This window comes from Cheilinus undulatus, linkage group 14 (genome assembly GCF_018320785.1).
Source record: "Cheilinus undulatus linkage group 14, ASM1832078v1, whole genome shotgun sequence".
In the NCBI taxonomy this organism is placed as follows: domain Eukaryota; kingdom Metazoa; phylum Chordata; class Actinopteri; order Labriformes; family Labridae; genus Cheilinus; species Cheilinus undulatus.
The window spans coordinates 19,590,405-19,616,694 of record NC_054878.1 but is presented as its reverse complement, the minus strand read 5'-3'; the positions used below and the strand labels follow the sequence as shown (position 1 = coordinate 19,616,694).

General features: G+C 39.0%; 1 protein-coding gene across 1 annotated transcript in view; it reads left to right on the top strand.

The window, feature by feature from the left end:
* LOC121521302 (MAM domain-containing glycosylphosphatidylinositol anchor protein 2-like) overlaps positions 1–26,290 on the top strand; it is a 326,586-nt gene that overhangs the window by 251,057 nt on the left and 49,239 nt on the right. The window contains exon 11 of the mRNA XM_041805191.1: positions 15,235–15,383. Within this exon, the coding sequence (XP_041661125.1) occupies positions 15,235–15,383 (149 nt within the window). The remainder of the gene's footprint in view (positions 1–15,234; positions 15,384–26,290) is intronic.

The window sequence follows — 26,290 nt, the reverse complement described above, 5'->3', positions numbered from 1 at the left end:
CAGATTCAACATAATGATGTTCTTGTATGCTCCCAGTCTTCCTTTCTGCTGCAGCCATTGTTCCTAATGATGCAGAAATCATCCAAATTTGGCTGCAATGGGAGATCTGCATGTTTTAGCAGGGAAATGTGTTTAATTTCAGTGTGACACCCGCACACATTCACAGTCTCATTTTTGCTTCATCTTAGCTCAGTCTATTTTCATACATTCCTATTAAATATATCATCTGTTTTCCAGTAATGATTTTGTCAGCCTGATTTATTTTTTTGCATATTTTTTTGGCTCTTAGGCGTTTTTATAAAGCCTCCTGGGTACGTTTCAGCTACAGTAGCACAGAGATCTTGGGTTATTTTTGTCCTTATTATATCATATTGTGTGATATCTTCCTAAACTAAATTGATCTTACCTTAAAACCTGCATATGGCTCTTTTTCAGTGGGTTTAAAACATTAGCTCTGGTCTTAAACGAACTTTTGTCGCTCAGCTTTGAGTTCCAGGCATGCCTGTTAGTAACAAAGCTGTCTTTATGTCCATGCCCAGTTCACCTGGGTTGAACCTCTTTGGCTCAGAAAATGGTGAATGATGTTGAATACCTTTTGCAGCTCAAAGAGACCCGCTGACATTGATGTATGCTGTCTGCAGTGATGGCTGACATTATGTGGTCTGAGTAATAAGACGGCATATGAATAATGTTATCTGTGATCACACTCAGAGTCAGACCCAATCTATTCTGTCATTTTTCTGTCCTATTTTTTGTTTTCTGACCTATTTTCTGCTTCCTTCATATCAATAAGCTATTACACCATTAGTGCGGCCTCCCATTTCCACTGACAGAGATAAAATCAGGAGCCATTATGGGTCAAAGCAGACCAAATCCATCCCAGCTTTATTAACAACTATAACAAATCTCACTGTTTTTTATTCTTTTGTTCAAGTGGGTTATATGAGGAGGAAGGAAGTTGAGAATCCGCTGAATAGTGAAAGTGGAAGTGACTCATTACAAGTTCAATAGTATTCCCTCAGAGAAAAGAAAAGCCACAAAAAAGATTTCATCCTCTATCCCAGAAGGCCACAACCAAGCAATTACCACCAAGTCTTCTAATGCCTCTAATGTCTTTTCCCCACAGTCAGTTGGCTCTTCGTGCCGTGGTGTTAGCTATGTCTAAGCCAGCTGTGCATGCATATGCAAGTGTAGCTTCTGCCACAACTGCACATCAGCACGACACCATATAGCAGTGCTCAGCATATGGTGGGACAAAGTGTTTTACTGATGAAGAAAACATGCTCATAAAACCTTAAAAAATGAAATGAAAGTCTGCAAACAAGGTCAATGTCTTGCCTGAAGGTTTTTTTGCTGAGCTGTTGTGAGTCATTGCATTGGTTCTGCTGTTATAAACAGGATTTTTTAAAAAATCAATTAAGCCGTCTGTACTTGATGTTTGACGTCTCCCACCCAGGGTTATCTGTTTCAAGCAGTGTAAGTGGGTTAGATGATATTCAGGGCCACATGAAATAAAATGAATGAGGACTGAGGGGCCTTTTTCTGTAAAAGTTAGGCTATATGTTGGAATAAAAGATGACAATTTATTCATAAGTTCATGACATTTACTTTAGCTTTTGAAATATTTCTGCTAAAAATAAGGCATCACTGATGTAAAAATAATAGTAGAAAATACTTAAGCCTAATGAATTGGTTGACTTCAGGACTTCTTTAGGCACAAAGTGCTTTTATGAATGCAATCTGTTGTCATGTGTTCTGAAAGAAGTCTAGACCAGTGGTTCTCAACTGGTCCAGCCTCAGTCAGGACCCACCAGTCTGTCTTACAACAGATCACGACCCAAGTTTCTTAAAAATTTTCAACAACACGTTTGGTTAATTGAGTATCAATCAGTTTGGAGCATGATTGAACCAGAACACCTGATATAAAAAAGAAAAGGGACAATTTCTGCCAATTTTCCATAGAACTTGTGAAATTACTTCATTATCATGACAAAAGTAGACATTTATTGCAAGAAGAAGAGATACATTATTGAAATATCGATCAAAAATTTAATTTTATCCAATTTCACAGTAAAAAATGGTAAAAAAAAAAAAAAAAAAAGCATCACTAATAAGGACTTCAGGACTTTTGCCATGATTTTTTTCAGACACCTAGTCGCGACCCACTGAAAACTGCTCCGCGACCCCCTTTTGGTCCCAACCCACCAGTTGAGAACCACTGGTATAGACAACCTATTTAAGTATCCATTAACACAAGCAATTCTTGTATTTTTCTGTCTGCTTTACTGAAAATTACAACCTCTTTATATCTCTATCTGTCTCACTGTGCAGGATAAATTGTATGAACAAAGCTGGCAGCATCTGCCAGGCCAGCTTATGTAACGTTTAATGTACTGTGTGCTGTAAACACAGCTGGCTCTATACAGCCAAACTCTGCCAAGTGAGGCACAGACAATGTTTATTCTTGTTTTTCTGTTTGTGTGTGTCGGGAAATATGTTTTCCAGGCATATTAGCATATCAGTGAGCAATAGAGGCACTTTTTTTGGGAGACTATTTCCATTTGAAACAAGGAGAACACTGATGCCTTCATAATCTTGACTTTTTGAGATGCACCTCTTACCTCAACATAGCAATGTTCTGCATTGTTTATCATAACATCTGCTGTGTTTATCCTGTTTGTTTGTTGTTTTTTTGTGTGTCATTTTTTCTTCCTGATATGCATTGCTTCTTTCAGATTGCCGTTTTTGGTTTTAAAAAAGCTCATACTACAGTGCCTATAAAAAATATTCAGTCCCTTGGATGTTTTACCCTTTCATTGATTTTATAAATCGATCATACAGTCAAAATAATTTGGCTTTTTTGACCAAAACAACTTCTGAAAACTGTCTAAGTGAAAAAGATCTTTCCTCATGAAATGGAAAGAATATGTCACATGTGTAAATCTGCCTAGATAAGGCACTATGTTTGGCAAGCACCAAACACTGAACATCACCATAAACACACCATCATCACTGAGAAGCACAGTGGAGGCAGCATCATGCCATGGGGATGCTTCTTGCCAGCTAGTCCTCAAAGGCTTGTACAGGTAGAGGGTAAAATAAATACTGCAAAATATAGCAACATTTTGCACACACAGGGTATAGTCAATGCCTAGCTAGTGTTGCAGATTGAGGTGTAACAGAAAGCAGCTTAGTCTGAGTCCAGTCTTTAGCATTTTTAACTCAGATACCCAGCAGCAACCATGTAACACAACAAATGTTACCCATTAGTGCCACTGTAATAATTGGAAAGCATAGCAATCAGGTAAAATGTGTGTTCTCTCTGCTGCAAATTTGATGTCTGTAATAACAGCAACATGCAGTGAGTGTACCCACTTTGCAAAGTGTCTCTGTCAGTCTGTCTAGAGCTTTTACACAAGCTGTAAGCTGCAATGGATCGACTGGGTTCGTCCTAAGCCAACTGCTGCAGCAATTCATATAATAACTCTAACAACTATTTAAAGGTGTGTTTTAGCTCAGAACATGTTAGTTTCAAGTCTATGATGATATAAAGAAGCAGGCTGTGGTATTTAATAAGGTCGGAGAAGCAGCTGTAAAGATGGTCGATCTGTAAGTTTACTGGTATGTCTGCTAAGGCAAAGTTAAATCAGTGCTAAATACATCATTTCCAACAAGTTCCTTACAGTAAGTCTGTAATTGTCATTGCTTGATTGCTGTTACTGTGAACACTAAAATCAGGAAATGTGGTGTTCTGAGTAGCAGCTTGGTACACCTCAGCAAAAGAGAAATGAAACTTAAAACTGCAGGTGCAGTAACAAAGAAGTGAACACAGAGAGACTTATAAAGTATTTTTTCTGTGATGATGTTTTTTCATCCCAGAGATGAATTAGAGATATGCCATCACAGGCTTGTTTGAGGGAGAAGGATGGTTGTAACACCTGACACCTGAATGTGCTTTAAGGTATATTGCTTCTTTTAATTTTGTAAGGCTGCAATACAATGCCATTTCTACAAAGGGCAAGAAATACTGGATATAGATTTTAGGCAATATCATCAGGCCCTAGTATTTTAAAAAATACCTCCATTTTAAATACATTTAAACATCTGGTTTTGCAACTCAATGTAAATGCAATGCATTTGTGGACCCCAGGAAAAATAGATCAGTGCGATGTGTTACTTGTGCCCACTAAACTATTTAGTGTCTTGACATAAACACAAGATATGTGCCCCACTGAATGGATAAGCCATCAGTGAAGAAATCCTTAATATTGACCCCCACAAGTGAACTGTGCAGCCTCAAAAAGCCAGCACTTCTTCAGCGTTGTCATTTTAGAACCCTCTTTTGCTGTTGTTTAGTTCATTTAGTACCACAACACCTCCAGAGGGCTGAACAGTGATCTCCAGTGTTCCAGAGCCACTTTCCTGCATGCTAGCACTTACAGCCAACCATGCTAACACACAGTTGTTCTTTATCTTATCTACCTTACCACCTGGCCATCACAGCCCAAACAGCACTGCCAACCTTAACAGACAGGGTCTGTACAAGCAAGCTCCAGGTAGTGGTGTTTAATGGTTCTCTTTCCTTAGGTGTAGATTTGTACTCAAGATAAGCTTGCACCAAATACTGCTAATGTTACATACCTTAAAGGTTAAGGGTTGTTCTGTGTTTATCTTAATGTCAACAGATAAGCAAAATGGCCAAAGCTATGTGTTGTCTGCAGGCCTGCCCACAGACTTGGCCAGGGCCCTGACAAACACAGAGAATGGGCCCTCCACAGCTGTGATTTATTGATGATAACCAATGCATGTGTTTTAGATCAATGGCATCCTGGCTAACAGGTACCTCTACCAGTACCAGTTAAGTTTGTAACAATGTAATTAGGTTCTGATGTTTAGATTATTTATTTGTGCCATTTTTAACCCTTTTCACCCTTTTTTCTACCTCCTTTGCCACTCTTAATGGTCACTTCTTATCAATTTGGCCCATTTTTGCCTCTTTCATGCCATTTTAGCTACTTGGAACCAATTGTTGCCACCTTTACTCCTTTTCATCACTTTTTTCAAGCCATTGTTGCCATTTTAAACACATTTTTGCCACTTTTAACCCATGTTAGCTACTTTTTAAATCACATTTCACCTCCTTTTCTGCCCATTTTTCTCATTTAACCCATTTTTACCACTCTCCGCCTGTTGTTGCCTCTTTTGACCCATTTTTTGCCATTATTAACATCTTTTCACAACTTTTTATGCCAATGTTTTTCAATTTTAACTGCATTTCACCAAATGTTCAGCCATTTCTTGACACTTTTTTCTACTTTTGAAATCCCATTTCACCATGTATTTCCACCCATTTCAGTCTCTTTTGACCTATTTTGCCACATCTCAGCAATTTTTTTGCTCTTTCAGCCAATTTTTGTCACTTTTAACCCCTTGTCATTACCTTTTTCCACCCATTTTTACCATTTTAAATGCATTTTTACCACTTCCGGCCTATTGTTGCTGCTGTTCATTCATTTTTTTGCCACTGCTGAACCCTTTTCACCACTTTTTATGCCCATTTCATCAATTTTAATTGCATTTCACCAAATGTTATGCCCATTTTGCCACTTGTAACTCCTTTTCACCAGTGTTTCTGCTGGCTTTCACCTCTTTAACCATGTTTTGCCACTTTTAACCAACGTCTGCTTCTTTAAAAATCCTCTTTCACCTCCTTTTCTGATCATTTCCACCACTTTTTACCCATTAAAATTATGATTTAAGAAAAGGGGTATACATATTGAAGAGGTCCATACACTACAGCATAAATAAATTAAAAAAAAAATCTAACTGTTGATTTGATAAGAGTGATTATTATTCTTGTAAAAAAAATAAATTTGGTTATCACAGCTTAACTTTACAATGGATCATCTTTTCGCAGACCTTTATGGGACCCCAGTTTGGCTGGGCACCAGAAGGCTCTCCCCCTTTTTCCCTACTTATTGGCGGCTTTGGTTGTCTATACCTTAGAGCTTCACTACCATGTCCTCCAGATAACTCTACTGCTAAATTGAACTTTCTGAAAAGAATCAAACCTGCCAAATAATGTGGCTCTTTAGGTAGAAACTGTGTTTTTTTGTGTGACTGAAATGAGTAAACTGGGTGTTTGTTTTGCGTTAATACACAGTTGGTGTATTAGTGAGTATTTATGAGGCTTTGTGGTGTGTTTGTTATTCAGCTCAGAACAATCTTCAATGATCCCATTCAAGCTAATGAAGAAGCTAGCCACAGTATTCCTCATAATGTATTTAAATCGTTTTTGACATCAGTAGGATCTACTCCACTGTGGAAAAAATGCTAAGACTCTAGGCACAGAATGAAAGCCATTGAGATCAGTTCAGTGTTGGTTTTGCTCTCCTCATGTATACACTGACAATAAGAAACATACAGTTCCTTATCACCAGAATACAATATCAACAGAGAGAGCCACAGTTTCTGCTCTTGGCTTACAAGCTTGATAAACAGCTTCCTAATTTGCTCAGCTGTTTCTGACAACAATATAAGTTTGGTCAGTTGAGCCAAAAAGAAAATTTCTCCTTTGTAATCCCTCTTTCAACCATATCCCCTTTCTGGTGGATCAGCTCTCACTAAATTAAAGGAGTTTCAAATAAAAACAGATGCTGCAGGAAGCTAATAAGCCTTGATAAGATAGACTTCTGTTTTTTTAATCTCTAACCGTCACTTCCTTTAAGTCAGTTTTCTTAAGAGGCTTGCACATTGTGACAACAAAACAGTGCATTACTTCTAGCTCTGCTAAAGTTGCACATGCTGTCACTTTAAAGCTCCTGTGAGGAGTTTTTAAATGGTAATGAAAGCTCCTGAAATTAACAGGGTAGTCTCCTTATGACCTACTGAAGCAGGCAAGTTCTTCTGAAGGGGCATGTCTGGATTCTGTTTTAGGGATAGGATTTTTCAGTGATTTCAGTGCTCCAATACTCACTTGACCTTATGGACATGTACTCAGTCAGAATCCATCCATCTATCCATTTTCTATACCGCTTATCCCATTGGGGGTTGCAGGGGGCGCTGTCATTGGTCGAGAGGTGGGGTACACCCTGGACTGGTCGCCAGTCAATCACAGGACTGACATATAGAGACAGAAAACCAGGCATTCCCAGACTCACACCTACGACCAATTTAAAGTCACCAATTAACCTAATGAGCATGTTTTTTGCTACTAGCCCTCTGTGTTTTCTGTGGTGTGCTGCCCATCAGTACTTCAAATCCCAGTTCTGGATGACATGATAAGAGATAATAATAAAACTGAAAGTTACTAGTTGTTCCTAAACTGTATAAATGTAGAGAAAACATGGACACAGAGCTCCATAGTATGAACGAAACAGTCCAAACTATATTCAACCATTAGTGCTGGCTCCACAACAGACACTAACACCCTACTTTAAGGCAAACAGCCATCAGTAAGGTTGACTCCAGTGAGAGAGTAAGGGGGGGTAGTAACAGTCGCTTTACTGGCACATAGTAAATTAGCACTCAATTCTGCATCTCTTTCCTCCTCCATCTTTTCCTTTACCATAGCTGTTGTTAGCCATAATAGTGGCTCTTAATCTGTCTCGTCAAACACCATCAGCTTGAAGAAGCCTTCTCCTTCCAATAAACTAAATGGGAGCATGCTTCCAGTGACCAGTTTTGTTTTTAGCAGGCTAATCTTCTCCACTCTGGTATCACTGCAAATACTAACCAGTCCAAACAGTTTGAGTTATACAGTGCTGTGGACAGGTATTTGATGTTTTACCCCTTTATTGATTTATAGATCAATTATGGTCATTAGAAATTGGCTTTTTTGCCAAAAAATGTTTACAAACAAATAAACCTCTTTACTAAGTGAAAACACATTTCTACAAAGCCATGTCTATTTAATAAAAATATGCAATGTAAAACAAGTGACTGCATAAATATTCACATCCTTCAAGTCAGTATTTAGTAGATGCACCTTTGGCTGCACTCACAGCACTGAGTCTGTGTGGATAGGTCTCAATCAGGCTTGCATATTTGGACACTGCAATTTTACTCCATTCTTTTTAGCAAAATTGCTCAGGCTCTGTCAGGTTGCACAGGTATCTGGGGTGAACAGTCCTTTTCAAGTCCAGCCACAAATTCTCTATCACAATGAGGTCGGGGCTTTGACTTGGCCACTCCAGAGCATTCAGGTTGCTGTCTTTAAACTACTTCTGCGTAGCTTTCGCTGTATGCTTTGGGTCATTGTCTTGCTGGAAAATAAATCTACTCCTGTAAACTGAATAGGATTGTCCTCCAGGATTTTATCTATATTTCTCTGCATTTATTTTACCCTCTACCTTTGAAACTCTTCCAGGGCCGGCTGCTGAGAAGCATCACCGCAGCATGATGCTGCTACCACCGTGCTTCAGGTGTCTGACAAACATAGAGTCTTGTCTGATGGCCAGAAAGTTTAATTTTGGTCTCATCAGACCAAAGAACTTTCTCCAACAGTGGCTTTCTCTTTGCCACTCTTCCATAAAGCTTTGACAGGTGAAAAATCTGCGCCAGAGTTGTTGTATGCAGTGTCTCCCATCTCAGCTGCTGAAGCTTGTAACTCCTTCAAAGCGGTCATAAGTGTCTTGGTGGCCTCTCTCACTAGTCTCCTTCTTGCATGCTCAATCAGTTTTGAGGACGCCCTAATATAGGCAGATTTACAAATGTGCCATTAAAGAATCTTTTTGTAATTTTTTTAGGGGTCATAAAGCCAAATTATATTGACCATGACTGATTTATAAAATCAATGAAAGGGTAAAACATCCAAGGGGTTGAATACTTTATATAAGCACTGTACTTCTTATTTTCTTATAGTTAGATGACTCAAGAAATTTCATACATCACACTGAACAAGCTGCATTTTTTAGCAAAAGGCAGCATGTGTGCATTGTGGGAGTGATAAAACTTTACTGGATTTATGACTTGAGCACCCATACCTACCTGTCACACCTGCCAGGGTGTAGGTGTCACATGAGCCGATTCTTAGCATGCAGCTAAAACAGCCTTTTTAATGTCTTCATGCCAAAGATTCATTGCAAATTGTGCATTTAACTAAATGAAGACAAATTAGATCTGTCAGCATTAAAAGGACAATATCAACCATCAATTTTCCACACCACTCCAGCCCCCCATTGGGGTCATGGGTGTGGAGCTAATCCCAGCTGTCACTGGGGAAGAAATGTCATACACTCTGGGCTAGTCTCCAGTCAATCTCAGGGCTGACATACAGTATAGAGACAAACAATCAAAGGACAACATAACAAATAGATTTTTTTTACTGTATACATGGAAAATTATCTCAACCTGAAAGTTGCTCAAAAGGAGCTTCAGAGGTGTGACAAACAGTATATAAAGTCTTGTGTTATTGCCCTGAAGCAGCATGAACTTTATTTATTGAAAAGGAACTTCATTTGTGTCATCAACAGTGGAAAATGAATCTTGTGAACATTAAAGATTAAAGATTGCATTATGATAGTGTTAAAACAGTTCATAAGAGTGAAAATGAATAAATAATTCAGTAAATCAGCCATTCATGAATCTAATCATTTGAACTTATCACCTTTTTAAACTCCCGGGTCACTGTTGATTTGTTCCCCAGGGCGTTGTAAAGTAGCATTAAATCAAAGCTGACTAAATGGGTCAAGGATCTTTACACTCTAAAAGCCAGTAGGATCATTCCCAGGACAGTAGTAACATGTTAAGGAAAGTAACACCATTATAGATTAGTGATAAATCACAGTTATTCGACAGGTTTTTTCCATTGCATGATACAGAATATATCAACCACATGCTACACATGTGCATCAAATAACAGTGCTGCTGTTGTTTAAGTGATGCTTCTACTGCCTTTTCCATTGCTATTAAAATCATCTGCTTAGGTGTTGCTAACCCTTCAATAAACAAGCTTTAGTCTGAGGTTGTATTCTTGTTCTTTACCTTGAAGGTCGTCCTGTAGACTTGTGTCGAACTCTTGATTAAAACACAGACTTCTGCTGTTCCCACCTCAGCTGTCAGAAATCAGCTTGCAGAGCGACTGCAAAGCTGAAACGTTGAACGACTCATTCAGCTCACGCCTGGATCGCTGTGGAAATATAAATCCTCTACAGAATCAAACAAAGTAAACCAGGTTTTTTAAAGAAGAGGTTTCAGAGAATGTGTTTCTAAATCTGCCTGTATGAAATCATTTTTACTGAGTGGGAGATTTGAGCGTACAGACATCTTTGGTAAGATCTGCCATTTTTCTTCGGCCTGTAGTGATATTCAAGAGACATACTGCTATCGCGTACAGGCTTTGATTCAGTACAAGTGACACACTATTCCTCAGATCATGTAACATGAAACTTTTATGATCCTATAGTAAGAATTCAATCATAGCATAGAAAAAGATGAACATATAGGATGAATAAAAATAGACCAAAGGGCAGATACTGAGGATAAAACATGGTGTACATCTTTGTCATGCTAATTCAGATCTCTTGTTGGCTTACTCCATATGAAGGCAAATCAAAGATTTACAAGTTTACATCTGCACTCAGATAGTAAAGTATGCAAACATGGTGTAAAAATAAACCACATAACAGCAGGGATTTTCTGAAGTACACATAAAATCTACATTAGTAAGAACTGACATGTTATACTTTAAGATTAAAAATATACTATTCTTCTATTTGCATTTACCCTCCCTCTGACTTAAATGATATAAATATAAGCAAATGCTTTAAGATAAGCTTTTATTTTCCAAATCTGTTACATGATTCACTCTTCAAAAATGTCAATGTGTTATTTAATCTAAAACAATAATTGGTATTTGCATATAATAAATATCAAAACAGATCTGAAGAGTCACACTGCAGGGACAGTGCCATTTCAGGTACATGTGATTTAAGTTGTGGAGTATACACAAATACACCTTTATATTATTACAATGCAAAATTAAAGCAACAATATATGACTTTTCTACATTAAAATTTTATTTTTAAAGTTGCTCTATTTCTACAGCAAGTTGAAACAGGGAGAATGACATCTGTCCTGTTACCACAGAGAGCCTCAGTCATCTGCTTTCAGCACTATGTAACTTTACCAGCAGTGGTTCTCTAGTAGGGAGTGTACACAGCTTTACAGCACTAGTTCACACAACAGCCTTCGGCTAAAAAGAAGCCAGTTATCTGTTTTGCTACTGCCTGATACGATGGCTGAGGCTAAGACAGTGACAGATGAAGGAGAGAAGAGATTGGGACAGAGCAAGTAACCTTGCAAAGCCCATGGATTGACCAGATCTGTCATCAGGCAGATCCATATCACAAAGCTCCAGTCTCTTATGGTTGTGCCTCATCTGAGCATGAACAAAACAATGAGTGTCATTTGAGGATAACAAGGTGGGGTTTAGTTTTACTGCAAGCCATTAAACAATGGTGACTGTTGTAGTAGTTAGCTTAGCTTCAGCTATAGTATTGCAGCTGTTTTTATCAGAAATAGATAATTTTTGTTATGTTTCAAGAAAAGCAAAGAACTACGCTGAGAAATCATCTGAAAAGATGTTTTTGCTCTTCTCTGGACAGGCTTCGGCAGTTTCCCCAACTGACTCCACTCTTAGCTAGAAATGATAGGGGCTGCTGTTTTGAGTAGGGACTTGTGTGGTTAAACAGTTAAATGATTTTATCAAATTTGCCGGCGCAAGATTTACAAGTCGGTTAAACTAATTACCCATCATTTTTTATAAACAGGAGCTTGAAAATCCAGGTCTATAATGCTCTTTTAAACTGTAATGAGCATCCTGCCACTAGAGGCCACTGTAGCTTCAGTTAATGGCCACTGCCTTCCTGTTTGAACTTTCCCATACCACCTCACTGGATGTGAATATGAGAAGCTCAGTGGTAGCTTAGCGGTTAGCATATAGTAGGAACAGTAGGGTATGACAGTTTTTAAGTAGTAAATGGAAATAAAGTGGTATGTAGGCTGTCGAGGGTTGAACTCAACTCAACTGAAGTGAAAAGAGGCCACATATCAAAGCACAATATTAATCTGCAAAGAGGAACGAAGGCTGGCAGAGCTAGCTTTTAATGTTAGCCACAAGCGGCAACCTCCGGTCCTAAAAAATGAAGCCAACGCGGAAGTGCCAAAAATTGCTATACCGTGACTGTCCGCTTGAGGCTGGCTGCAGGAAAACCGGAAGTTCCATGTGCACACATGTTAAACAGCCGGTTTTGAGACACAAAATAAACTGGTTTACAGCCCGGTTCAAAACACCAAACGTGTCTCATTAGCTAGTGTCTTATTGTGCTCCCACTGTACGGGGGGTGAATTTTTTTTGTACCATGATCGTTTGGCTGATATTTAGGATGAAAGCTGATAGGCGCATCTCATTTAATTGACAGATAGCTCGGCAGGCAGAGGCTCCGTTTCTGTCAACCGGAATACTAGCTAGCAGGCTGACAGGAAGTCGCGCTTAGTGGGCGGGCGTTACGTTCGGCTGAGACCACGGTTTCAATATGGAAGCCTCCACAAATGGGCTTCAAAAGCCGTTTTGGCCCGCCTATTGTAAGCAGACGACTGACGTCACACTGGGTTTGTCCAACTCTTTCTACAGTCTATGGTTAGCCACTCTGTAGAGAGTATATCAGGCTCACATCATACCCGCTGACACAATGACTGTGAGGAATTTGACCATTTTCTAAGGATTTTCTCCTCTTTAGACTAGTCAGCTAAACGAAATTTAAATTAGTGTTTAGCCGAATAGGGAAATAGATGCTTAAGAGCATCCTTAGTTTTGAGTTCACTCTGGAGGTGTGCATGCTTTGGACATCATATGTTCCATTGCTTTGATTAGCCTGCAATGAATGAGACAGATAAAATTTAGTTCTAATCACCCCCTGAGATTTTTTTTGTCAAAGGTTCTGCCCTTCCCAAACGGACTACAGACTTTTCCCCAGATGGATAAAATACATCTCACTCCAAAAAGTTGCCTCTTCTCTCCTTTAGCTTCAAGTTAGCTTAAAAAGCCATCTTACCTAGGATGTCATACATTCCCCTCTTCAATGTAACCACAGACTATGAACATCATGGCAACCTCTGAATAGACATACTTCATAACAGGCTGCACACTCTAGCAGTCGTATTTTTTTTTTTTTTTTAAGATTTATTTTTGGGCCTTTTTATGCCTTTATTTGATAGAGTAAGGACAGTGGATAGACTTGGAAACAGGGAACAGAGTGGGGAGAGACATGCGGTAAAGGGCCACAGGCCAGATTTGAACCCGGGCCGCCCGCGTACATGGGTAGCGCCTTAAACGACTCGACCATCTGCACTCCCCTAGCAGTTGTATTTGAGCAAAATCCACCAATATTAGTCAATGCACATGGTTCTTTTGCTTCTCACAATATTTTTTCCAACTGCATGTTATCTATTACAGGGAGGTAACAGCACTGTAAAAGTGCTGTGTGTGCCAAAGCACAACAACTTGAATTTCTCCAAAATGTTACTTTAAATAAAGAAAAAATACTGTCCTCTTATAAATGAATGGACAAATTACAATAATATGTGTTGAAGAACTGGTATTCATCCTTAAATTTTGTGTAGATTATTGTAGAATAAAATCACTCAACCCTCAAAATAAAATGGCCAAAGACCAGGGACCCCCACTGTACCGAGGGTGGCTGGAGCATAGCTGAACAAAGCTGTGCACATTCAAGTATTTCCATGTGAAAATTTACATTTAGATAATGTTTTAAAAATTACTTTGATTTCAGCATAAATCTCACCTTATGACCATGTTTTTATTTTACATTTAACTAATTTTATGTATATATTTCTTTATTAAAATGAGAAAATACAAAATTTGAAATAATTTGTAAAGTATTTTTTGCAAGGCATCTGGGAATCCCATCTCAGTATCTTGGACCCCTTGGGGCTCCCGACAACCACTTTGAAAACCACTGCCCTATGGGGCTCCACAAAGTAGAAAAATTGTAACAAAATCCCTCCTTTGGTACCCTCTTTGTGGGCAACATTTCAACTAAGTCCCTTTTTTTGGGCCCTCTAAGCAGACAACATTTGACAAAGTCTCTTTTTTACAGTCCTGTTGGTGGACAACATTTTGCAGAGTTCCTTCTTTGGTACCTTGCGGTGGACAAAATTTGACAAAAAATCTTCTTTGATCCCCTCTAAGTAGACATATTTTGGCAAAGTACCCCCTTTGGGACCCTCTTAGTGAACAAAAGTTGACTAAGTCCCTTTTTGGTGCCCTGTCCTTCCCCTCTAAGGGCACAAAACTTGACAAAATCCTTTCCTCAGTGCTCTGTGGTTTATCTTAACTAGGGTGTCTTAGTATTTTACTATAAATGTTTAGAGCTTTAGTGTGCTGGTGCCCCACCACATACTGCTGGTGTACTTTTTTGTTATTATTGTCCCTGATGTTAAAACATCCTGAGTCCTCCACTGTCTTTGAGTACATGTGAGTACATGTTAGTCCAGCTGAAATCATTCTTGGTCAAATTTCTGCCAGTCTGACTCACAACTCTAGATAATGCTGTTGGGATTCTATTAACTGTTGCATTTTTGTACCAAAATTAGACCCCAAATGGCTCAGAATTTTTGTGCACAGTTCCCACAATGGGCTTCAACCTTAAAGTGGAACATAAGGAAAAGCCTTAAAGAAAGCTGGATGACTTTATCAACGCGGATTAGACTACGTATGAGTGCACAGAACTGTCAAGTTGTCCTTGTTGTCACTGTTTGACACAACCAGTTTTCTTCTTGTGAACTTGTCTGCTGAGTTTTTAGTATCTGACGTACAGGTGAACCGGAAGATGGTCTGACAGTAACACTGACTGAAAGAGACATATCACAACCTTCTGTAGCAGAGTCAGTACACATCCGTCAATAAATTGATTCCCCTCAGTGCTTGTGTACCGGGACAAGGACAGGAGTCAAAGTAAATGACCTGCTGCAACTGTGGCTCAACTTAGTTGTGAATGTGAACGTACTGAGTAAGACATTTGTGTTTTTCACATCTGAAAAAGCCAAATAGGAAACCTCCACAACATTCACTTTCAACATTTCCAACAAACTAACAAAGACATTGAAGGTATAAAAAAATCCTTAAGTTATGTAGCTTGGAGACTTTTTCTATTTTAATCTGATCTGGGAAGTTAAGCACTAAGGATTACTGTCAATCTTCTCTCTCTCCAGGCAAGGCCTACCCTGCAGAGTTCTACTATGACACTTACAACCCTCTATGGCAGGACAGACCCAGAGTCTACGGCTACAAACTGCAGTGGACTCAGATGAACCCAAACGCTGTGGACCGCATCGTAGCTTACAGACTGGGTATCAAACAGGTAAAAGACTGACTTTTCTGTCTCCTATAGCTGCTGATTTTCTTTCTTATTTCTGTTCTTGTTACACTTCAGGGAGCTGTTATTGCACTTGCAATGTTGCCAGAAGTGTTAGCTCCTGGTTACATAATGTTTAGTCATTGGTCGGATGTTTTTTTAAGCTGCTCGTTGACGGATTAGAACCGATTGGTGCCACAGGGTGTTGGAAACCCTTTTTATTGCTAATTTAAGCATGTGATAAAGCATTTTCACAGCTTGACCTTTCTTGTATTCCATTTGACAGCACCAGATCTCACACCTCTGTTCATTGCCTGATTCTGCCAGTTTTTAAGGATGGGAATGAGCCTCTGTGGTCCATTGCAGAATGACTAAGGACCCATCAGGGGCTGTGTTTTCAATAGGTTCTGAGGCTTCCATGAATTGCTTGTATTTTTGCTCTCACTCAGAGGGATCCCCGCAGAGAGAAAATGCAACAAAAAAAGGGTTGCTGTTTTTGCTGCAAACTCCACAGATGACAAGCAGGCAGCATTGATGGATGGCGTGGTTACATTTTCTCTCTTCTGCGATCAATGTGTACCTTCCTCCTCTTTCTCTCCTCCCGTGGCGGAACATTTGGCCTTTATAGTTTTTATTTACAGCAGCAGGTGTTTGCACCACCTTCAGTTAACATAAAGTTTGAAATATTGAACCAGCTCCGTTAACACCACAGATGTTCGGGTTAACTTCGCCCCGCTTTGGCTGCCATTCGGGGGCCTGCTTTGAAAAAAAATAAATCATGTATAGAAAAAAAATGGCACATGCTGCAGCACTAAATCCACCTCGGCTCTGCTCAGAATTAGCGGGCGTACCCTGACAGTTGTGTTTGCAATGAATAATATAATTTCATGTTTGTTTCACACTGCACCCGCAAGGAATTGAAGCCTGAAAACACATTCTACACCAGTTCTGTTTGTGTAGCGCAATGATTTTTCTGTCAACCATCTCAGTTGGTCTGTTTGGTAATAAATGATGTTGTTGCCCACTGAGCTTATGCTCAAGCTTGCCAGGGTGTTTGAATGAAAACCTGCCAGGAATATACATTTCTTCTTACTTTTTAGCCGGTCCTGCACACATCCCTGATTTGCAGTAATTCAGAAATCACATTAACATTTCAACCTTTTCTGCTTTTGTTTATTAAAAATGAGCACATCACTCCTACAGTCTGGTTTAGCACACAATCAGCGTACAGGCAAATTAATTTCTTTCCACCTCCTTGCCTTCCTATCTCAAGAGAGGTACACACTGTGACCATTATTTTCTTCCTGCGGGGCATAACAACCAATCTTCTATTGTCTCAGATGAAAGAGATTGTCTGCGTTAGGGGAGATTTTCAGACTTTTTCACTGGATTTGCTTTACACCAACCTTCTGTGATTGATTGACTCTGCTTTGAGTATTGATTTAGACTGATGATAAGAGGATTGGTGTGTCTTTTAGCGTTGAAACACTGGAACCTCAAAGTGAGCAAAAAAAAAATTTGCCTCTTTCAACCAATATTTGCCATTTTTAAATCCTATTTCACAACCTTTTTGCCCATTTTTGCCCCATTTAAGCCTTTCTGTAACTTTATAAACCCTAAACACCACCATTTCTGCCTGTTAATGCCCCATTTTAACAAATTTTTACCACTTTCTGCCCATTTCTTTCCCTCTGTTAATTCATTATCCATTTTTGTACCCATTTTTGACACATTGAACACATTTTGGCACTAAAATGTCAATTTTTGCCACTTTTATATCCTATTGCACCACATTTTCTACCCGACTCTGCCCTGTTTTAGCGTCTTTGCTACTTTGCAGACCCTTCCCACCACTCTACCTGCCTGTTGTATCACTTTAAATCCATTTGTACCACTTTCTGCCTATTTTGTTTTACCTCTGTTTATCCAGTTTCCCATTTTTTTACTAATTTTTACCCCATTTATACAGTTTGGCCCTTCAACTAATTTTGGCCACTTTTAAATCCTATTTCATCACCTTTTCTGCCAATGTTTAGCTCTTTAAACCCGTTTTTGCATCTTGATACCAATTTTTGCTACTTTCGGATCCTTTCACCACCTTTTTTGTCCATCTTTGTCCCATTTTGCAACTTTAAAAGCCATCTTTAACACTTTTTCCAGTCTGTTTGTGCCACTTTTAACTCATTTTTACTTTCTACTTATTTCATTGCCTCTATTAATTCTTTTTCCCACTTTATAGCCATTTTTGCAATGTTGAACACATTTTGACACTGTTTACCCGTTTTAGCTCCTTTTAAATCCTATTTCACCAAATTTTCCTGCCAATTTATGCCTCTGTTAACCTATTTTACCTCTTTTGTTCCTTTACAGTCCTCTTTCACCTCCTTTTATATCCACTTTATAAACCCTAACCACTATTTCTGCCTGTTCGTGCCACTTTTTATTGATTTTTTACCATTTGCTGCCTAATTAAGCCTCAGTTAATCCAATTTTCTATTTCTTTACCTCTATTGTCCACTTTTCACCCATTTTTGCCACGTTGAACACATTTTGGCACTGTTTACCCGTTTTAGCTCCTTTTAAATCCTATTGCATCACATTTTCTGCCAATTTGTGCCTCTTTAAACCCCTTTTTGCCTCTTAGAGCCACATTTTGTTCCTCTTCAATCCTGTTTCACCTCCTTTTCAGCCCAATTTTTGCCCCATTCTAGACATTTTGCACACTTTATAAACCTTTTCCAACACCTTTTCTGCCTGATTTTGCCACTTACCTCTTTTTTACCACTTTCTGCCAATTTTTTACCCCTTTTAACCCATTTTTGCCTCTTAGAGCTATTTTTTGCTACTTGTTAATCCTCTTTCACCACCTTTTTGTCCATTTTCTCCTCTTTTAAACCATTTTGCCACTTTAGAAATTCTTTCCAATACTTTTCCTTTAACACTTTCATTTACCATTTTCAATTACCATTTTCAACACATTTTTTTCCAATTTTTTTTTTTTTTTTTTTTTTTTTTACCATTTTAGCTCTGTTTAATGAGAGTTGTTCACATTTTGTTAAGATAATATGTTATGACATGGATAAAGTTTGCTTTCATATTCAGGTAAAAAAAATAACCTTTGGTTGTAACTGCTTTACTTTACAATGGACCCTGATTTTGCTGACCTCTATGGGACCCCCATTTGACTGGGCCCCAGAGAGCCCCCCCCCCCGAGATACCCTAGTCTGATTGTTAAGGAGCGGTGCGGTAAAGAAGTACCACTTCCATCTATTTATAGATCCAGCAGCAGCTCCCAGAGAATTATTATCATTTTCTCTCCCTACTTCTGAATTAATACTAAGGGCTGATAGAGCGTATGCCTCTGTAATGGATTGCTTTGTGTTATCGTCCATTGCTCTCCTGAGAGACAGTCTAGCTGAAGGGGAAAATGGAGGCTCCAGCTAAAAGGCATGCACGGGCAAGAAGAAACACAAATCACGGCACCTGTCAGCGATTCAGTGGAAAGGTGTGACATCTGGCCTTGTTTTGATACGGTAGCCAGCTACTTCCAAACCTCCCCTGCTGTCCACAAGCTCGATTACGCTTCTCCAACCTCTGGAAGATAACTTTTCCAATCTATATCCTGCCATCTTGGAGATGCTTCTTCCATCTCCTCTCTCTGTCTTTCGTTTCTTTGAATTGATCTGTCAAGTCGGTGTGTGCAAGCAGATCAATAGAAGCCACACTAATTACACACAGGCAATCTACAGTAAACCAACCTGCGTCTAACGTTACATCACGCTGATTATGTATTTGTTTCCTTCTCCTATCCTGCTTTGATCAATCCTGTGATTTTAAAGTTGCCATAAAAATCCCTATGAACTGCTGCTGCAATCAAATGAAATTAAATCAATATGGCACTCTGCCTCTGTGGGGAAAATGTGGGGAATGAACGGTAATGGGATGTAAACAGAAACCTTAATTGAGTGCAGACGCAGGGATTTACTGAACATTAATGAGAATCAAAACAAAGGTGCAAAATCTATAAGCCTATAAGTATGTGTATGATCAAAAATGTCTGAGAAGTTAATTCTTCTTCTTTTTAATTAACATTCACATTCTGTCTCATTTGCATTTTTAAGCACACTTCTGTTTTGATATGTAAGACTGAGAGTTTTGTGCTTCTACTTGTTGAAGCTAGAGGAAGCTTTTGCCAGCAGTTAAGACCTCCATCTGCCGGGAGCTTTGGGAGACGAAAAACAGGCAAACACACAAACTCTTTCCCCATTAGATGGTCTTTTACCAATTAAGTTTTTCCAAAGCAGACAGATTTCAGCTACAAATATATGTGAAAGCACATTCACAGCTATACGCAACCACCTCATCATTAGGATGGAGAAGATGATGTGCAGGGACTGGAAACAATAATGAGCTAAGATGCATAAATAAACATTCTCATTACCCCAAGTAAATTCATGTAGTTAAAAAATAAACAAAGATAGATACTGAGCTGAGCTCATTTCAAGTCTCTTCTTAAATAACGTTAGAATATCAGTGACACAATAGATGCAAGTGCGAATTCAGAGGTGCACTCAGAAAAGATGGGTTTTTTATTAACAGACCAAAAACAGGACACAGTAAAGCTAAACAATAATAGACAGAAATCAGAGGAGCTGCTGAAAGGCTGGGTTGAAAACAGGAACAATAACACAAAAAAAGGGATGCACAATGGATGATGGGAACAGGTAGTACAAGAAATGGTGGATGACACAAAGGCAAACGATTGCAAGATACAAGTTTATCCATCAAGCTTATGAAAGAACGAGTCATCTTTCCTCCTCTGATGCCCTCTCTCTCAGAATTCCTGTCAAAGGCCCTGGCCCAGTGGAGGATCAATGTATAACTATGAGACCAAAATAATCAAAAGTATAGCCAAATTATAAGATTGAAAATTTCATTCATGGACATAAAAAGACACTGCATTGATCCGCAGTGATGGTTTCATTAATCAAGGCAAAAAAGCCATCCAAACCTACCTAGCTCTATGTGAAAAAGTCCCTCCTGGTGAAATCATCAATTAACTGTGATTAACCACATTTTTTGGGAAGGTGAGTTCAACTCCAAGCCACACCCAGGCCTGATTACTGCCGGACCTGCTGAATCAAGAAATCCCTTAAATAGAACCTATCTGACAAATTGAAGCAGGCTAAAAGATCTCACAAAGCAACACATTATACCACCATCTAAAGAAATTGATGAGAAACAGTCATTGACATTTATTAGTCTGGAGCCATTTCTTTCCAGGAGTGGCAGGCCTACCAAAATGACTCCAAGAGCCTATAGATAATTCGTCTTGATGATTCCCAAGGCATTTTGTAAAATATTCTGTCAACTCACGAGACAACAGTTGAACTTTTTGGAAGGTGTGCATCCTGTTACATCTGGCAGTAGTCAAACATGGTGGTGGTAGAGTGAGGGTCTGGGGCTGCTTGCTGTTTCAGGACCTGGACCACTTAGCCTAATTATTGATGGAACCATGAATTCTGCTCTCTACCAGAAAATCCTTAAGGAGAATTTGCGGCCATCAGTTCATGACCTTAAGCTCAAACGCACTTGGGTTATGCAGCAGGACAGTGATCTGAAACGTACCAGCAAGTCCACCTCTGAATAGCCTGAATTACAAAGTGAAGGTTTTGGGGTGGTGAAGTCAATGTCCAGAGTTAAATCTGACTGATGTGTTGCAGCATGACCTTGACCAGGCTCTTCACAGTTGAAAATTTTCCCCTGTGGCTGAACTAAAACAATTCTGCAAATAAGAGTGTACCAAAATTCCTCCAAAGTGATGTCACAAATGCTTGCTTGCAGTTCTTGACACCAAGGGTGGAACGACCAGTTATGATGTTTAGGGGGCAATGACTTTTTCACATTGGACCAGGAAGGTTTGGATGGCTTTTTTTCCGTTCATAAATGAAATAATTTAAAAACTGCATAACTTATCTTTGTCTGATATTAAATTTTGTTTGATGACCAGAAACATTTAAGTGTGACATCTATGCAAAAAAACTGGAACTGGAACTGGAAAACTGGAACTTAGTTCCACCTCCACACGGGATCACCTTCTGGAGCTCAGTCAGAGTGACCATCGGGTTCTTGGTTACCTCTCTTACTAAGCCATGACTTTTGGAGTAAAATCATTTTCACACAAGACAACCCCCGTGCTGCAAAAAAATACCATTGAGGCCTTGGCTCCTATGGGCCTATAGGGATCATTATCATCATCATCATCCCTGCCCTCAACCCTATTGAGAGCCTGTGGACCATCCACAAAAGGAAGGTCTATGAGGGTGGATTACAGTTTACCTTAAAGACCCTGTGAAAGTGAAATCCAAAGTTTTTGACTTAACACCCTAGATCTGTTGGAATATGGTTGCTGTAAACATGTGAAAACACTGAGATCTACATGTGACTGAATTTTGGATTGAGACCTTTAGAAAGTTCTTCACCTCTTTCCTGGCTTAGATTCATGTGAGCGAGGCCAATATGTGGGCTCATGATGTCACAAGCCCACAGTGGGAATGACCCCACCCCTCTAACACTACAATATAAAATCACAGAGCAGTTCATCTCAGTACAGTCTGTTGTTAGCTGATGTCACTGCCTTTACTGAAAGTTAACAGTCAGCTAAATGCTGTTTTTATGTTCATGTGAGGTAAATTTGTCAAATCTATCAGCCACAGTGGTCTATGAATCATTTAAAGAATCATAAAAGAGATCTGAGCCAGCAAACTGACTTTGTATCTGCTTCTAAGGTCAACAAAAGGTCAAGAGACTGGCTAATGATGTGACTGCTTTCCTCAATTCAGACTGTAGCATTTTTTTTTTTTTTTAATTTGAGAGGATCATATTTCTCCTGAGTGGACGTGGCTTCAGCTCATTCAACAGACATGGCCACACCATCCTGGAGCAGGTTTTACTGCCTCATTTTTCATGATTTTGAAGTTTTATTTTATAAACTTAGAGAAGTTTTAAGTTACTGAAATTTGACCTGGAGGCTCATAACACAGTGACCTGCCATAAAACAAACCAAAACACGGATCTATTTTCACTTTACAGGCTCTCTAAGAAAAGCAGCTCTGGGAGGAAATTCTGGCTTCCTCAAAGGAAATACACTTTACTGTACATGGACTTACAAGTTTAAAGGATGAGAGGGTTGTTAAGGTGATATCAAAGACAGCCCTTATGTTAATAGGGAACCGTAAATATGTGTTAAATTGAAACAGCTTTGATTTGAGAAAAAAATACCTCCTAATGCAAAAATTACAACAGATTTGTTTTCAATCCTTTAGAAACTATTTACTGTTTTGAAAATCTGTTATGCATCATAATTTGGAACACTGCATTTTAGGTTGTTTTGCAAAAATTGAATAAAACTAGATTACAATACATCTGTTGAGTAATGAAAGATCCTTTCGACTGCCAATTACATAGACTATTTAGGAAAAAAAGTTAACAGAAACAGTATAATGCATACTTATTTGGGAAACAGTGTAGATGCCATCTCCTCCTTTTTCTTCTTTGCAATAACTTCAGTTAAATCAACTGCTGCCCAATATTCATCAGCTCCAACTGCAACGTTATACCCCTATTTTCAGTCCACATGATTTCAACAAGCAGAGGGTGTTGCAGATTCAGAAACTAGCGCAAAGCTGCTTATTTCACACCTGACATGCATCATTATCCAATCACCTGACAGACATCCTCCAAATTTAGCAATCTATTTAAGCTGCAAGATTTCCTGTTTCTCCCTTTGCTCTGCTATTGCCATCTCTGCCTTGTATCAACCACCCTAACATCCATCTACAGGCTCACAAGTACGTAGTGGTCAAGACGGTGTAGGCCGCTATGGCGCAGCTACTACATAGATTCAAAGCAGAGGTACACTGCAGGCTTACCTCCAAGTTATCTGCACTTTAAAAGAAACACACGTAAAAAGAAAATTAAGCTGGTAATCTGAATTATGTTTTTGTCCTCAGTGATTTTATTTGCAGAACACATTAGAACAGGTGCCTTAAATTAATGACTGCTTACATTTGCACAACAGCTTGTGGGCCCAGATTGATGGATCAGTATTAGTGTTTCGACACACTCACATGCATTACTACCACTGCTAACAGATAATATTTGATTAATACACTTTGTCAGGTGTATAAATAACTTCTGAATGTACCAACTGCCTATTGCTGCAGACATAAAACCTTCATTTGGCATCTGCAAACCACCCACCATCTATCGACAGACATTAGCAGGCTGCCAAGAGTGAAAATAACAAGATGTGTCATTTTGAATACATCTGTAAGGCTCCACTTGTTAACACCACATGTATTTTTGTCACCCTTTTATAGAAAGTTTGTTTTTTAACACTTTAATGGTTCCAAGTGGGCTTAAAATGATACATCCTTTTTTTTTCTTAACAGACACACAGACGCCTACAGGCCAGCGCGGTGTAATTTATAGCAATTAACTAGCATGCCTTTTGTACTTTGGAGGCTGGCTGAAATGTTGAAAGGATAGGTAGGGACAAGTGCTCCATCTGCAATTACCCATGGCAGACAAAACACTCTATTTACCTGCAAACTAATGCTGATGAAAACTTGCACCCCATAATTGTGGATCATCCATGCTCGAAGTAATTACTTAATTGGTATTGTTCTCACACACGTACACACCAGAGCGGGTTCCTCTGCTATCACACCTCCATTCACTCTGTCTCTGTCTCTCTCTGCTAGTAACACACTTCCTCTCTCCCTTTGACTGAGAAGGGCATGTAAAGTCACTAATTGTGATGCAGAAGCTGTAACTTGTCTTTGTGCGGCTCTTTCCCTTAAACTGATTCTCAAGGATATAATGTACCCGACATTTTTTTTCCTCTTCGCCCCAAGCAAATGCTGCAACAAGCCCTCGTTTTGTTTCTTTGAGTTTCTGGGGGAGGCTCTATTGTATCAGCAGACATAAAAAGCATGAACTAATTTTTGTGTGATACCTGAGCTTAGTCATCTAAAGTGCCTTTGCTTTGTGCTCAGCGTTGTGCAGAGGAGAGATATAAAATCCTGCCAGTTCAAGGTCCCTGTATAAAGGATAGCAAACACAGTGTAGAACATTTTTAACAAAAACTTTAAAAGAATGAGTTGATTTTGTACAGAGCACAAAGGTCCTGTTGTCATAGTCTGTGCTGGGAATGCAGTAATTCAGACTAATATCTAATCTCTAACAAGAAAATCAGTCAGGACTTTTTTTTCATACACTTGCTTATATCAGTCGTGCAGACTTGTAACTGAATCATTAATGGCAAAAATTTTAGGGCATTTTGCCTTTATTTGTTAGGAGAGCTGAAGAGAGCATGAAACTCTGGAGTGAAAAACATGCGCTGAGACTGGGAGTCAATCCCACAACCAATGCCTTGAGGAGTAAAGCCTCTACTAATGGGAGCCTGCTCTACCCACCGACCTACACCAGGACCCTGTGGGTGAGGTGGTTGGCAGGTTAAAGCTGATCAAATGGTGAATGCTGGAATGACCGCTATCACAGGATGTCATCTAAGGCTGATGGGATGAAGAGGTAAAACCAAATGTTGGTTGAAGATGTCATCTAACCCATAAATTTCATTGCAACCTCGCCCACTGGGTCTGTATCTAAAGCCAGGGCAGCAAATCACTGCCCTGAACAGCTGGAGAAAAGAGTTCACAAGATCTCAGTAGAAGTATGAATTCGCGAGGCGATTGCAAGATCACGGGAAAACAACCGAGTCCAAATTTAAGAGAAGCAGGGACAAAACAGGTTACTTTGCAGCTTTAGGGTTGACTGGTCTTTTGTTATAATCCTGGGAGTTTTTTTTGCTACTACCATGGATGAGTACATGAGGAAATAAAAGGGACTTGTTTTCTGAAACAGATATGTGGTGTCAAGTAAATACCATAACTTTCGAGATGGGTCTGGCTGCTGACCATACATTTCTGACAACCACTTTCACAGACTATTCATCTGAGAGAGGAAATGTCATAATTTGTTGGTACAATGTATTTCCAGTTTTAGATTTTTCCTTTTAAATTCAACTTTATTCATGAAAATAGTCTGTCAGTTGCATCCATGAAATAACTACACTGAAAACAGTACAGACTAAACAACATAAACAACAGCATAAATAAAACAGAGAATAGATCAGGGGTCCAATCCAGGATTAAATTATGTAAAGACTTCTTTTAGAAGGAATTACACAAACAGACACTTGCTTTAGCTTAGCTATCTTTGGGTAAGGCTTACATAGATACACTAGCTACGTTATTACCATTGCTACATAAGCCAATGTAAATAAATATGCTTGCAACCTGAACTTTAGCAAATGTAGCTAAAGCTACATAGATAATCTGTGTAATTTACATAACTGCTTTGTGAGCTTAGCTTTAGCTTGGTTAGCTGCATAGCTTCATTTGCTAAAGCTAACTTAGCTGCATAGATAATGTAGATTCGTAGCCCACATCGCTGCTTTGTGATCTTAGCTTCAGCTAAATTAGCTACATAGTTCCGCATCTATAGATAAATTAGCTTTATTAATGTGAGCTTTAGCAGACATAACTTATGTTAACCTTACTTTGTAGATAACATACCTATGCAGCTTATGTAGCTGATTTGTGAGCTTAGCTTTAGCTACATAGCTAAGTTAGCTATGTAGTTCCGTTATCTACATAGCTTACTAGCTAGCAATGTAAGCTATGCTTGCTGTGTTAGAGGGTTTTCACAGAGCCTTTTTCATGTTGGAAGACTGTTTACTCGGCTTTATTAAACCTTTTCTTTTTTCTGTAGGTTTTGCAGGTAAGGTTTGAAACTTTTAACTTTTGGTTTCCTAATCCTTACCCCTAACCCTTATAAGTTTAATCTGA